The sequence below is a fragment of the Leucopleurus acutus genome, assembly GCF_964270905.1.
Source record: "Leucopleurus acutus genome assembly, chromosome: 16".
NCBI classification, from domain to species: Eukaryota; Metazoa; Chordata; class Mammalia; order Artiodactyla; family Delphinidae; genus Leucopleurus; species Leucopleurus acutus.
In genome coordinates this window covers 571,404-583,851 of record NC_139158.1, presented here as the reverse complement: position 1 = coordinate 583,851, position 12,448 = coordinate 571,404, and the positions used below count along the sequence as shown (strand labels likewise).

Here is a 12,448-nt window from a genome sequence, read left to right as displayed (position 1 = left end):
CACTTGTGACGGCCTGCCTGCCGCGGCACGAGAGGGTCCCCGCCGGGCCTTGCTCTCCGGGATGGGGGCTGTGGACGCTGGGTGTGCGGGGCCAGCGCCAGAGGCCTCCCTGGAAGTGCTGGGGCCGTGGCCGGGTCCCCAGGGCTTCCGGCCTGCATCACAGTGAACTCGCTGGGTCTGGCCTCCGGGGTGATCAGGAGACCTTGGACTCCGCTCTTGTTTGGTTTGCGGGGTGGGGGATCGCATCACAGGTCCCAGCGCCTCCTTCCCGCTCAGCCCCAGAGAGACTCTCCCAGGCACCTCCTGCCGCCCTTGGAGCCTGGGGGGGGGGGTCCTCGGCGGGTGCGTGCAGCACCCGCCCCACCCTGCAGGACTTCCCCCGGGATCCCGGGACGAGCGGCCCAGCGTGGGCCACGGGGTCCAGGGAGCCGCGGTGGCACCTGCTCCCGAAGCCCTGATGGTGGTGCCCTTGCTTCCAGGGAGCCGCGTCCCCGGAGGAGCAGAGGGTCCTGGAGAGGAAGCTGAAGAAGGAGAGGAAGAAAGAGGCCCGGAGGCGGCTGCAGGAAGCGGGCATCTCCGTGGCCCAGAGCCCAGCAGCCAGGCGCTCGGGGGCCGCACTGGCCTTGGACTACCTGTGCAGGTGCGCGGCCCCGTAGGGATGCAGGCAGACCGACGCGGGCTGGGGGCTCAGGGCCCCCGGGGTGGGGGGGGCGGGTGGTCGCAGCCTCCGCGGCTGTGTCTGGGGCCAGGGGAGCCGCCTGCTCCCCGCCTGGGCGTCTGGCGCCTGGAAGCGCAGCTTCAGCCGTCGGGGTCAGCGGTGACAGGTCAGTAGTTGCGGGCGCTTGGGCAAGGCTACCCCTCAGCCTCCACCTCAAATCAGCAAAATGCAGGTGAAGGGTCTCACTCACCTGCCCCTCATAGTGTTGTGACAACCTGACAAAATAATGGCCTTGGAGCTACCATGAAAGACTCGTGGGCCCTGTGCTGAGGATGGCATCTCACCACCACTGTCAACCTTGTCACCCCACCTACGTCACCACCCGCACCCACGTCACCACTGTCACCATTCACGTCACCACCACCACCAGTCACGTCACCCCCCCACCATCACCATCCACGTCACCACCCCATCGTCATTGCCGCCATCAGCATTGTTGCTGTCTCCACCATCACTCTCGTCACAGGTCGCACACACCCCACATCTCCCTCCAGGAACCTGTGTTCTTTCGTGGAGTCCTCGAGATCCAGCCAAGGGTTGGGGTTGGTGGCTTGGAGCCGGTTCAAGAGCAGAGTTCCTGGGGGCCCTGCAGAGGATTCTGGGAGGGCAGGGGGGCCTGAGGACGTGTGTGAACCCAGCGATAGGCTGGGAGGGGGCGTTTCAGAGCCCTGTCTTCCAAGAAGGAGATGCTGCCCGGCCGCCCGGGCTCTGTACGAAGCGGAATCTTCCTGATTCCTGGACCGGGCTGAGCACCGATGAGTCAGCTGCACAGGCAGCCCAGGGTCCAGGCCTCCGCCTCCTCCGTGCCCCCGTCCCCCTCCCGCTCCCCCTGCTGTCTCTGAAGCCCGTGAGGTTGTGGCACAGCATTAGACGCTACCCCGCGTCTCTCGCAAGCCTGGGGCCCCGCTGGGCCCGGGCAGGGCTCCCACCTGCTGGATGGACTGGGGCTTGCCATTCCCCCAGCCCCAGCCGGAGCCTGCTCTGGCGCAAAGGGGGCACAAGCCGTAACCGGGACGGGTGCCCTGGGGAGCCTCGGGCCTTGTGCTGGGCCTGCCTGAGCCCCCAGGAGCAGCCCTTCTTCGGCTCTGCTGGAATCTCCGCGCGCGCTGTCCCTTCCTCGTGGGGGCCTGCTCCCGTTAAGATCTGCCCGCCTCCCTGTAGGAAACACACCTTCGATTCAGTGCCTCCCTCCCCGCCCAGGGAAGTCCGGGTGCCTTCCTCGCACTGCAGGGGCCACCATTGGCTGGCCGGTGGGGGCCACGTGGAGCCCAGCGGGAGGGGAGGCCCAGCCTGCGCACCGGCGGAGGGAGCTGCCCGGCAGCCTCCCCTGACCCTGGGCCTGGCCCTGGGCTGTGTTCGGGGTGGGGGGTACGGGGGTGGCCAGCAGGCCCCTTGTTGACACCTGGTCCCGTCCCGGCACCTTTCACCTGCAGCTGAGGTGAGATTTTCCGTGGTGAGCACGGCCGTACAAGGCAGCCAAGAGAGGCACCTGCAGGCTCCGCTGTCACTCGGGGGACTGCTCTGAAGACGGTGGTCCTGGGGAGGGGACAGCGGACCCACTCAGCAGCTCAGACGGCCCTGCCCAGCGCTCCCCAGGGGACCAGAAGCTGTGGGGTGCTGTGGCTTCAGAGCAGCCGTCACATCTGGGTCCTGCACCGCAGGCAGCGCACGTACCTGCCTCTCACCCCTCTGGGTCGTAAGAACATCCTTCGGCCCTGACCTCACGGTGCTGAGAGCCGCGTCCTCATGGGAGCTGCTCGCGGTGCAGCACCCCCTTGAGAGGGTCGGGCTCGGCCCTCACCCCCGAGGCCTGCGCTCCCTCCCTGCTGACCTCTGACCTCTCACTTCTCCTGCTCACCAAAGTCACGCAGATGCTCCATCTGTGGGTCCCTGCCTTCTGGGGAGGTATTTTTGGGCGGGGCTGGGGGTCCCCGTGGTCACTCGGTCATCATTCACGTGGTCCTGGTGTGTCTGGGAGCTCCTCTGTCCGTTGTGGATTTCCGTGGGGCCGCACCACCCCCAGGCCTCCAGCCGGGTGCCCTTTGCTCCCCGTGGGCCCGGACAGCCCATCTGAAGCCAGTCCGATGCTCCAGACACCCGAGCCGCTTCTGGGGCCCGGCGGACCACAGGGTTGAGGTGACCCTGGTCAGAGCCCTGGGGTCAGGGAGGAGGGAGGAGGGAGTGCTTCGGGCCGATGCCCAGCTCGTCTGCGTCACCAATGCAGCAGTGAGGGAGCCAGGCCTGAGGTGGTCCTTCCCTCCCAAACCCTCTGGCAGCTCAGGAGGGACCTTGAGACCCTGGGAAGAGCGAGGTCTTCCAGGGCAGATGAGTTGGCCAGGGCGCGATGCAGGTGGAACGACACAGTAGCTGAACTGGGGCCAGTGCGGGGGCATTCTTTATTATAAAGACTGCTTAGCTGGAGCGAGAGCGAGAGCCCTGTGGAGACTGCAGAGGAGCAGACGTGAGGGGCCGGGCCGAGCCCAGGGAGCGTAGGGGCTCACGGGCAGCAGGGAGGTCACGGGAGCTGCGCCAGCACACTTGCGGGGAAGCGTGCACTGCAGAACCACGGGGGCCCCGTGGACGTGGACACCAGAGAGGGCTGCTTGCCCGCGCTCGGAAGGAAGCTCCCTCCTCCCCACCCCGTGTGTCCAGCATCTTCTGTGTAACTTCGTTCCGTCTGGGAAGGAAGCGTCTTGAAGGGCCCATCTCCACTTTCGCAGGCAGAGGATGAGCGGTGGGTTTGGAGCCGAGAGACAGTTACGTCATTACTGGCAGCAGGGAGCGGTCCCACTGGTGGCGGCGGCCCACACAGAGCGTGCCCTCCCAGTCGGGCCAGCAGAGGAGCCTGAGGAGATGGCCAGGGGCCGCTGACTCCCCAGCCCGGTGGCCCTTCCTCTCTCCCTTTCTTCCTCCCCTCCCTCGAGTCGCCCACCTCCCTCCCTTCCCCCTCCTCCTGGTGGGGCGCCCCTGCGGGTGCAGAAGACTGAGCTGGGCCCTGTCGTGGGCACACACGTTGCCCCGGCCTCGCCACTAAGCGCTGGAGGCGGGACTCCAGGCACAGGCAGGGTGTTGGTCCCCCAGGAGCTGTGGCCAGGTCCGGCTCGTCGGTGGCTGCCACGCGAAGTGCCCATGGTCCCCGGGCAGATGTGGGGCGGGGCCTGGGTGGCCGTGCCATCACGTGACACGGCATGTGGGAAACTCCACAGGCGTGAAGCGTGTGCTTCTGCCTCAGCCCCGCCAGCCACGGGGCCGCTTGTCCTGAGAGAGTGAACCGGCTGGGCGATTAGGGAGGCCGACCCTCCCGCCGTCCTGCAGCCCCAGAGCCCGCACTCTGCCCACTCCACGCCGCCAGCGCCCGGGTCCCAGACACAGACCTCTGTCCGTCTCGGGGCCTCCGCCCCAGCGTCCGGGTCTCCCCTGGGCACTAGCTCCCGACGTGGCCTGCTTCCTCCACCGCGGGCCCCTGCAGCCTGGGCTCCACGGGACCAGCCGCGCTTTGCCGCAGCGTCCTCATCATCTGGGGGCCCGGTGCGTCCGAGGCCCTTGGGTGGTGACGTGCAGGCTGGGCCGATGGGACCCCTGCGTGGCCCTTGGGGTCAGGGCTCCTGGCTCCTCCCTGATGCCCAGCTCATGGCGTGAAGGCCACGCCTGCTCCAGTCGGCGGTCCTGCCGTCCTGCACGATAAACGTTTCTGGAAGAAGGACTGAGTTTGTGAAATTCAGAGTGTTCACGTTAGGATCGTGGAACGATGGCCGTGCAGGGCTGAAAGAAAGTGTCCTTGTGCCCCCTGGTCCTGCCGTCAGGGCCGAGGGCCCCCAGCAGGCGTGCGGGGGCGACGGTCCTCCTGGTGCAGAACCCTGAGAGCCCCCTCCCGCCCTCGCGCTGGGAGGGTCCTCTGCAGGTGTCCCGCCCCCCCAGCCAAGGAAAGGCCACCCAGGCCAGTGGGTGCAGGCCTTCCGGCTCCTCCTGTGCAGTACCTGAGACGTCGTGTCCTTGCCTCCCCAGCTGGGCCCAGCAGCACGAGAACTGGAGGTTTCAGAAGACGAGGCAGACCTGGCTGCTGCTGCATATGTACGACCGTGACCAGGTGGGTGCACACTCGGTGCGGGGGGGGGGTGCCCTGTGGGAGCACCCGTCCAGCCCTTCGTTTTACAGAGATGAAACCCGGGCTCAGGGAGGGACCCGCTCAGTGTCAGGGAGCCAGAACCCCTGCCAGGTTTGCCCAGCGGCCGGACTCATCGTGGAGCTCCAGGCTCCCAGCTGCAGGAGGCGGCTGCGGTTCCAGGAGGGCCACCGTCCGCGTGCTTGGAAGTTCCACCCTCCCCTGTGGATCCTCGTGGGGTGTGGCTATCAGGCTGAGGCTGGGAGCTGCCGTCACCCCCAGACACTCCAGTGTGCGCCTGCTACACGTCAGGGCGTCCTACGGGACAACATCCCAGCCTGAGTCAGGGCTCCGCGTCACGTCACTACTACACGTTCTTGGTGGCATCCTTGGGCGGGGGCCTGTCGAGAACCGCGCTCACCCGGTGTCTGGCACGTCCCTCATCTTACCCTCGTGACCCTGACGTGCTTGCAAGGGCAGTCGTGTGGCAGGGCGTGGCCGGCGTGGTTGGTTAGGTCCCCACCCGGACTCGGGGAAATAAACGTATGTGTTCGTCCTCCTCGTAGCTGGTCCGTGGTGGCTTGGTGTCGATGTTGATCGCGTGACGCGGGTGGTGGCTGTCGGGTTTGTTCCTACAGAGTTACTGATTCTTTCAGTAACAGGCACGTGTCTTTGGGGGCTGCCCGTCTCTCGTCACTCTCACTAGCCCGCTGTGGCCCTGTCTGGGGCTCTTCTGTTCCCTTCATCCCGTCTCCGATAAGGAGGAGCTTCGCCACCCCCGCTCCAGTGGACTGTGGCTTCCCGCTTCAGCGTGGACTCTGCTGTTTTATTCAGTGGCTTGTAATCCATTTATCTGGGGCCGCCGTCACCATCTGTGACGATTGTGTAGCTTTCATTATGATGGTTAAGTGGCTCCCCGGCGGGGAAGTTGAGGGCGGACTCGGCCCTGCGTGCACTTGATGGGGGGTGGGGGACCCTCCGTGGAGGAGGCACCTGTGAGCTGAGTTCTGAAGTCAGGCCGTGGCTGTTGGGCGGGTGGGGGACAGCGGGGTGCAAAGCCTGGGCCGGGCCAAGCCAGCGATGCCGCAGGAATCGGAGCCCCAGGCTGGGGGATGCTGCCTGGGCCTCCTTCCCCAGGACCACCCCCCGCTCCTGCACAGCCCCGCGCCCGCTCCCCACTGGGCCGGCTCAGGGCGCCTGCCCCTCCTCCCTGTGGCCCTCAGGTTTTGAAGTCAGTGTGAGTCACTTGCTGCTTTCGAAGTGGACTTGCAGTCGCCCCTGTTTTTAGCCCCATCCTTTAACTCTCGCTTCCAGCAGCACCCACACAGCCAGTTCCGGAGTCCCGGGCTTGGGGGCGGGGATGGTCTGCAGCGCGATTGGCGTTTCTCAGCTTGAGCTTCACCTTCGTCAGATCTGCTGAGTCACCGTCATTCATCTCCAGCCCCAGAACGTTGTCACGCTTATCTTTCCTCTGCTCTCTCTGTTCTAAGAGATTTATCTCTTTGTTATTTTTTATTATTTTTTAAATAAATTTATTTATATTTTTGGCTGCAATGGGTCTTTGTTGCTGCACACGGGCTTTCTCTAGTTGTGGCAAGCGGGGGCTACCGTTCGTCGCGGTGCGAGGGCTTCTCATTGCGGTGGCTTCTCTTGTTGTGGAGCACAGGCTCTAGGCACGTGGGCTTCAGTAGTTGTGGCACACGGGCTCAGGAGTTGTGGCTCACGGGCTCAGGAGTTGTGGCCCACGGGCTCTAGAGCGCAGGCTCAGTAGTTGTGGCACATGGGCTTAGTTGCTCCACGGCATGTGGGATATTCCCGGACCAGGGCTTGAACCCATGTCCCCTGCATTGGCAGGCGGATTCTTAACCACTGCACCACCAGGGAAGCCTGATTTATCTCTTTAAAAATGTATCTGCTTACTGTTGATTTAGTGGCATTTCAGGAGGGCGTGACAACTGACGTCTGCCAGCCTCTGGAACGCAAGCCGGAGTCTGTGGGGAGAAGAGCGGGGGCCAGCAGAGGACAGCGGGCTGGCCGCCCTTTCCACCTCCCCCAGCCCGTCGTCCTGGAGCAACTCCTCGGGGCCCGGCCTGAGGGTGCTGAGGGCTGGACGGTCCCCTCGCAGGCCCGGGGCCCGCAGTGTGGACATCCTGCATCTCCACGCACCACCCGCCCAGCCCTGACGAGTGTTCTCTGCCCCGTCCAGGTCCCCGACGAGCACTTCTCCACCTTGCTGGCCTACCTGGAGGGGCTCAGGGGCCAGGCCCGCGAGCTGACGGTGCGGAAGGCAGAGGTGCTGATGCGGGAGCTGGACGAAGCGGGTGCAAGCGCCGACGCCCCACTGCCGGGGAGGACCCAGCGCGTCCGGCAGGTGCTGCAGCTGCTCTCCTAGCGGGCGGCGCGGGGGTGCGGGGGTGGGGTCCCTGGCCCTCCTGGCCCCTGACCCTTGCAGGGACCACTGCTCTCTCCTGATTCCTTGGCCAGAAATTGTTTATAGGGGATGACAGTTTTAACCCCTTCACAGCAGAACGCAGTCACTCTGAAATAAGCTGCCCTCCCAGTGGTCCTCAGGCCCCCAAGGAAGTTGCTTATTAAGGGAAATGCCTGTTTTTGTCCCAGGGGTGTCTTAGAGATCACCAGAGCTGGCCCTCCCCGCCCGCTGTGGTCCATCCGTGTGGGGGCTTGGGCCCCCCCATGGGTCTGGCGGCCCCTCGGTGCCGGCCGCCTGGCCACCTGCCTGCGTTCACCTAGGGGCCTGCGCTGTGGCTCATCCATGTCGCCTCCCTCCTCAGGCAGCCACGGCTCCGCTGGCCACTTACAGGGAAAACCTGGGTGTATTTTCAATAAAAACCGGCCTCTGGAGGCCGTGGCTCTTGTCGTGTGACTCGTTCCCTGCCTGTGGGGCGTGGGCTCCGTGGCCTCCCGGGACGGCGTCCAGGCGAGCCCCTCGTGTAGTCTTCTGGCTGCAGGCTGACCCCTGCTCTTCAGGCCATGTTTCCAGTTGTCGGCAGGGGACACGCGCTGCCCTCCCGCACCTGCCCAGCCGGGAAGCACCTGCTCTGTCCCCCATCCCCGGAGGAGCGCGTGCGGCCAGGCCGTCTCCACAGACAGTCAGACGTGGTGGCGGGTGACTGTGCAGTTTTGAAACTCTCCACCGAGTCTGTGATGCTCTGCCCCTCGGGCGTGGTCAGCTTCCAGCCTGGGAGACACATGGGCACCACGTGGCTTCGAGGCTCCCGTGATGGGGTGGGCGGAGCCGCCCCAGGTGACCCCGAGTGAAGCAGAGGGGCCCGAGCCCGGAGTCCTGCTCCGGTTGCAGGTTTGTGAGCCACGTAACCGGGGGGCAGTAGGAAAGCAGAGTCCGAGAGATTGCGTCACGTGGGCAGCTCTGTCGTGAATTCCATGCTGACAGCCCGTGAGTAACGGGGGCCCTTTATTCCAGAATGAGGTCCCGGGCCTTCCTGTGGCCACTCCTGGCTTGGCTGGGCCCCGACCGTGGCCCTCAGGGATCTCGCCTCAGAGCAGCATCCCTAGTTCAGTTCAGTTCAATTCAGTGTCTGAATGGAGGAGGTGGGGGTGGTGGCCCGAGGAGGGGTGACCCGAGCCCAGGAGGGCCACACGTCTCGAGGGCCCGGGCAGGTCCCTCGCTGACCACTTGGGGCCTTTCCCTCTTCTCACCTGTGACCCCGGACTCAGGGTCACGCCACCCCACGTGGCGAGTCTCGTCCACGCCGATGTCTCATCTGCTCCCCCCCATGAGGGGCTGCTGTGCTACTCCCTGAGGGGCCTCTGGCCTGCCCCCGCCCACTGGGCACACACGCACACACGTCCAGTTCTGGGTGGGAGCCACTGGCCAGGCACCTCCTTTGGCCTTGCAGACGTTGGAGACGGAGTGAGGAGGCCCAGCCCTCCTGGAGGCCCTCAGGTGAGGTGAGGTCCCCGACGGGAAAGCACCCTGTGACGACGAGCCGTCGCGGTTCTGCAGGTAATCTGTGGATGATGCAGCCGCCCGGGTGCCAGCCTCACTGTCCCTAAGCTTTGAGGCATTTTAAAAACACGAGAAATAGACGTACAATAAAGGAAGGTCCACAGGACACAGGGAAGGAGCAGGTTCTCTTTAAGGAATCCGGGCTGAGACATAGACGTACAGTAAAGGAAGGTCCACAGGACACAGGGAAGGGGCAGGTTCTCCTTAAGGGATCCGGGTTGACTGATCAAGAACATAGCTCTGGGTTTCCTGGCAGCCAAATCGAAAAGGGAAACGTGGTGGTACCGGGTCCTCATCTGCTGTTAATGGGAAACGGCCCAGGAGAGCCAGGCGCTCCCCTTGTGCACAGAGGCTCTTGGACACCGACTTAGGCGGCTCCCGTAGGGTGTGCAGTGCCGTCCTCTGCGGCGTCCCCCCGGCAGAAGGCGCAGGGGAGGTGATGCATCGCTTGGTGTGGGACCAAGCTCAGGGTGCAGGCGGTTCCTGGGGTCCCTGTGTGGTCATAGGTGGCACTCTGATGGCCCCAGGGGTCAATTGATGTGGAGGGACTGAGCCTGGTGGCTGCACAAGGGTAGTAGGCTCGCCGGCCGCCTTGTCCGTCCGTGGGCTGAGGAGCATCTCCCTGAGGGGGCAGGTGGTGGGGGGCGTCCCGGGCGTCCGTCAGGTCAGCGGCCACGGCACCCCGAGGGATCAGGATGGAGCTGGCGGGGCTTTTTCTGAGGTGCGGCCAGGCTCACTGGCCTGTCAAAGCCTCAGCGCCCCGCATCCTGGTCCTCCGAGGAAGCCACCGCCACGGAGCCAGTAGTTGTAAGGTTATGGCTGAGAAGCAGGTGTTTCCTGTTGGCCTCGCCTGTGGGATGTGGGGACTCAGCTGCTTCTGCACCCCCAGGAGGTTCGCGTCCACTTTGGGTAAACTGGTGTTGAGTGTGTCCCATCGGTCCTGTAAGGATACAGTGACCAGCCAGAGTGTCCCTGCACGGCGGGAAGGAAGCTGGAACGGAGGGGCCTCGGGAAGTTAGACGCCCGAGCCGGGACCCCTGCCCCCAGTGTGCTCTCCCCCACCACGGGTTTGCCCTGCGAGGTGGGTGGCGGCCACGCAACACTGTTGGGTTCTGGACTCACAGAAGAACGTCTCCAGTCAAAGCCCCTGCAGGCCCGGGGGCTGAGACCGCAGCCTGTATGTCTGTTCTGGAGGGTTCGCTTGTGCTTTAGGGCTGATGCGGTGTGGCAGGGGCCAGCCCTGGAACCAAAGGCAGATCTGGACCAAGAGCCACCCGCCGGCCCCCAGAGGTTCCCCCTCAAGAGGCTGGGGCACTGCAGCCTTGGGAACAGACTGTCCAGGGACTGACCAACCCACGTGAGCCCAGTCCTCACGTCCAGCCCACCTGCCCCCTCCTGACCCACGATGCCAGGGGGCCCCTGATGGACGTCTGCCCGCGGACGCTTCTCCCAAAAGCCGCACAGCCAGCGAGAAACAGGATCTAAAGCTTGGCGTGTCCGACGAAGGGTGAGCAGTTAAAAGGTGCTTCATCCGTAAGATGGGCTATGACTGAGCCTTTAGAAGGGAGGAAACGGACACATCGTGATGGACCTTGAGGACATGATGCTCAGTGAAATAAACCGTTACAGAAGGACAGATACTGTGTGATTCCACTCCTGCGGGTCCCTGGAGAGACAGAACGTAGGGGGTGGGGGCCCAGGGCTGGGGGAGGGGGAGGGGAGCTGGTGTTTAATGGGACAGAGTCTCAGTTTGGAAAGACGAGAATGTTCTGTGTGTGGATGGTGGTGACGGTTGCTCAACAGCGTGAACGAGCGAGATGTTCCTGAACTGGACACTGAGAAGCGGGTAGGACAGTAAATTGTGCGTTCTCTCTGTTTCACCACAGTAAGAAAAATACTTTAAAAAATACTTTAAAAAATGTATGTTCTCTATGTTTTACCACAGTAAGAAAAATACTTTAAAAATGAAACAGGGCTTCCCTGGTGGCACAGTGGTTGAGAGTCCGCCTGCCGATGCAGGGGACACGGGTTCGTGCCCCGGTCCGGGAAGATGCCACGTGCCGCGGAGCAGCTGGGCCCGTGAGCCATGGCTGCTGAGCCTGCGCGTCCGGAGCCTGTGCTCCGCAACGGGAGAGGCCACAGCAGTGAGAGGCCCGCATACCGCAAAAAAAAAAAAAAAAAAGAAAGAAACAAAACCAACAAAACCAACGAGAATATGAGATGACTGACATGTCAGCTCCCACCCAGGGGTCGATCTGCACACTGGGTAGGGGGGAGGGCTTCTGCCTTTCGGCAGGGGTCGGGGGCAGCCCCAGGGGCCAGGCAGATGTCCACTGTCCCCAGTTCCTAGTCCCACCTCCCTCGCTGAGGAGCTGAAGAAGCTTTCAGACTGAGTCCGGCAGGCGGGTCCAGGGGTTGGTTTCGTGGGTCAGACGACAGACGTCAAACTTGGCAAAACGTGCTGCGTTCGTGTCGACATAAAGCAGGGGGAAGGGATCGGTTTCCCCAGAGGCCAGGTGCTCTCGGCTCTCCTGGGCCCCAGCCAGCTGGTCCGGCTCTGGCCATTTCAAGGCGGGGGCAAGGGGAGCCTGAGAATGGAGGCCTGGGTCCCCTGCCGAGAGAGGGTGGGGCCCAAGCCCTGGACTGGGGGGGACGAGGGTCTCGCTCACACCAGCCCTCTGCCCAGTGCCCCACAGATGTGCATCTGGACTGGGGTGACTGCCCCCTGGGGTGGGAGGCGGAGATGCTCTGGGGCAGGTGACGAGCAGCCCACCGCCTGAGGGCGCCGAGCCCCCGCCTGATGTCCCAGGCGCGTCCCCCGGTGAAGCCCCATCCTCGCCAGAGCCTCGGCTCAGAAACAGGGTTCCCCAACTCCCAACGCCGTGCACGGACACCCCGGGGTCACCGTTGTTCGCAGCTGTGTCTCTGCCCGCCGGCGCCCCGCCCCCTCAGCTGCGTTCGAGCCGCCGAGGCCACCTGTGGGGCCGGGCTGCCCCGAGCAGCAGCGCGTTTGTATTTTTATTTATTTTTTTTTTAAAAGTTTATTTTATTTATTTTTGGCTGCGTTGGGTCTCCGTTGCTGCGCGCAGGCTTTCTCTAGTTGCGGCGAGCGGGGGCTACTCTTCGTTGCGGTGCGCGGGCTTCTCATTGGGTGGCTTCTCTTGTTGAGGAGCACGGGCTCTAGAGCGCAGGCTCAGTAGCTGTGGTGCATGGACCTAGTTGCTCTCTGGCGTGTGGGATCTTCCCAGACCAGGGCTCGAACCCGTGTGCCCTGCCTTGGCAGGCGGATTCTTAACCACTGCGCCAGCAGGGAAGTCCGAGCAGCACATTTTTAAATCCTTTTCTGCCAGGATCTACCCCTTCCAACCCAGCAGGACGGCTTTTTAAATTTGTTTTTGGCAAATTAAAATAACTGCCGTAAACCGTCAACCAACCAACCAGGTTCTTTTGAGAAAACTTAACATCACCTTTGAAAGTGGTTCATCTTGTCACCTATTCTTGTAAGTTAGAAAATAAGCGCCTTAGTTTCTGGGTCCTGCACCTGGGCCCAGTGGGATGTCCCAGGAGGTGCCGCGGCCACGGTTCCTGCTCTGGGTCCACGGCAGGGAGCAGGGGTCTTGCGATGGCGATGCTAGCATTT

At 63.7% G+C, this 12,448-nt stretch overlaps 1 protein-coding gene across 4 annotated transcripts in view; it reads left to right on the top strand.

Moving 5' to 3' along the window:
- Positions 1-7,815, top strand: part of CHLSN (cholesin) — a 98,140-nt gene extending 90,325 nt beyond the window's left edge. For all 4 annotated transcript variants that reach the window (XM_082857663.1, XM_082857664.1, XM_082857665.1 and 1 more), the window contains exons 3-5: positions 480-640; positions 4,724-4,805; positions 7,027-7,815. In XM_082857663.1, the coding sequence (XP_082713789.1) occupies positions 480-640; positions 4,724-4,805; positions 7,027-7,212 (429 nt within the window). In that variant the 3' untranslated portion in view covers positions 7,213-7,815. The remainder of the gene's footprint in view (positions 1-479; positions 641-4,723; positions 4,806-7,026) is intronic.
- The last annotated feature ends 4,633 nt before the right edge of the window (positions 7,816-12,448 follow it).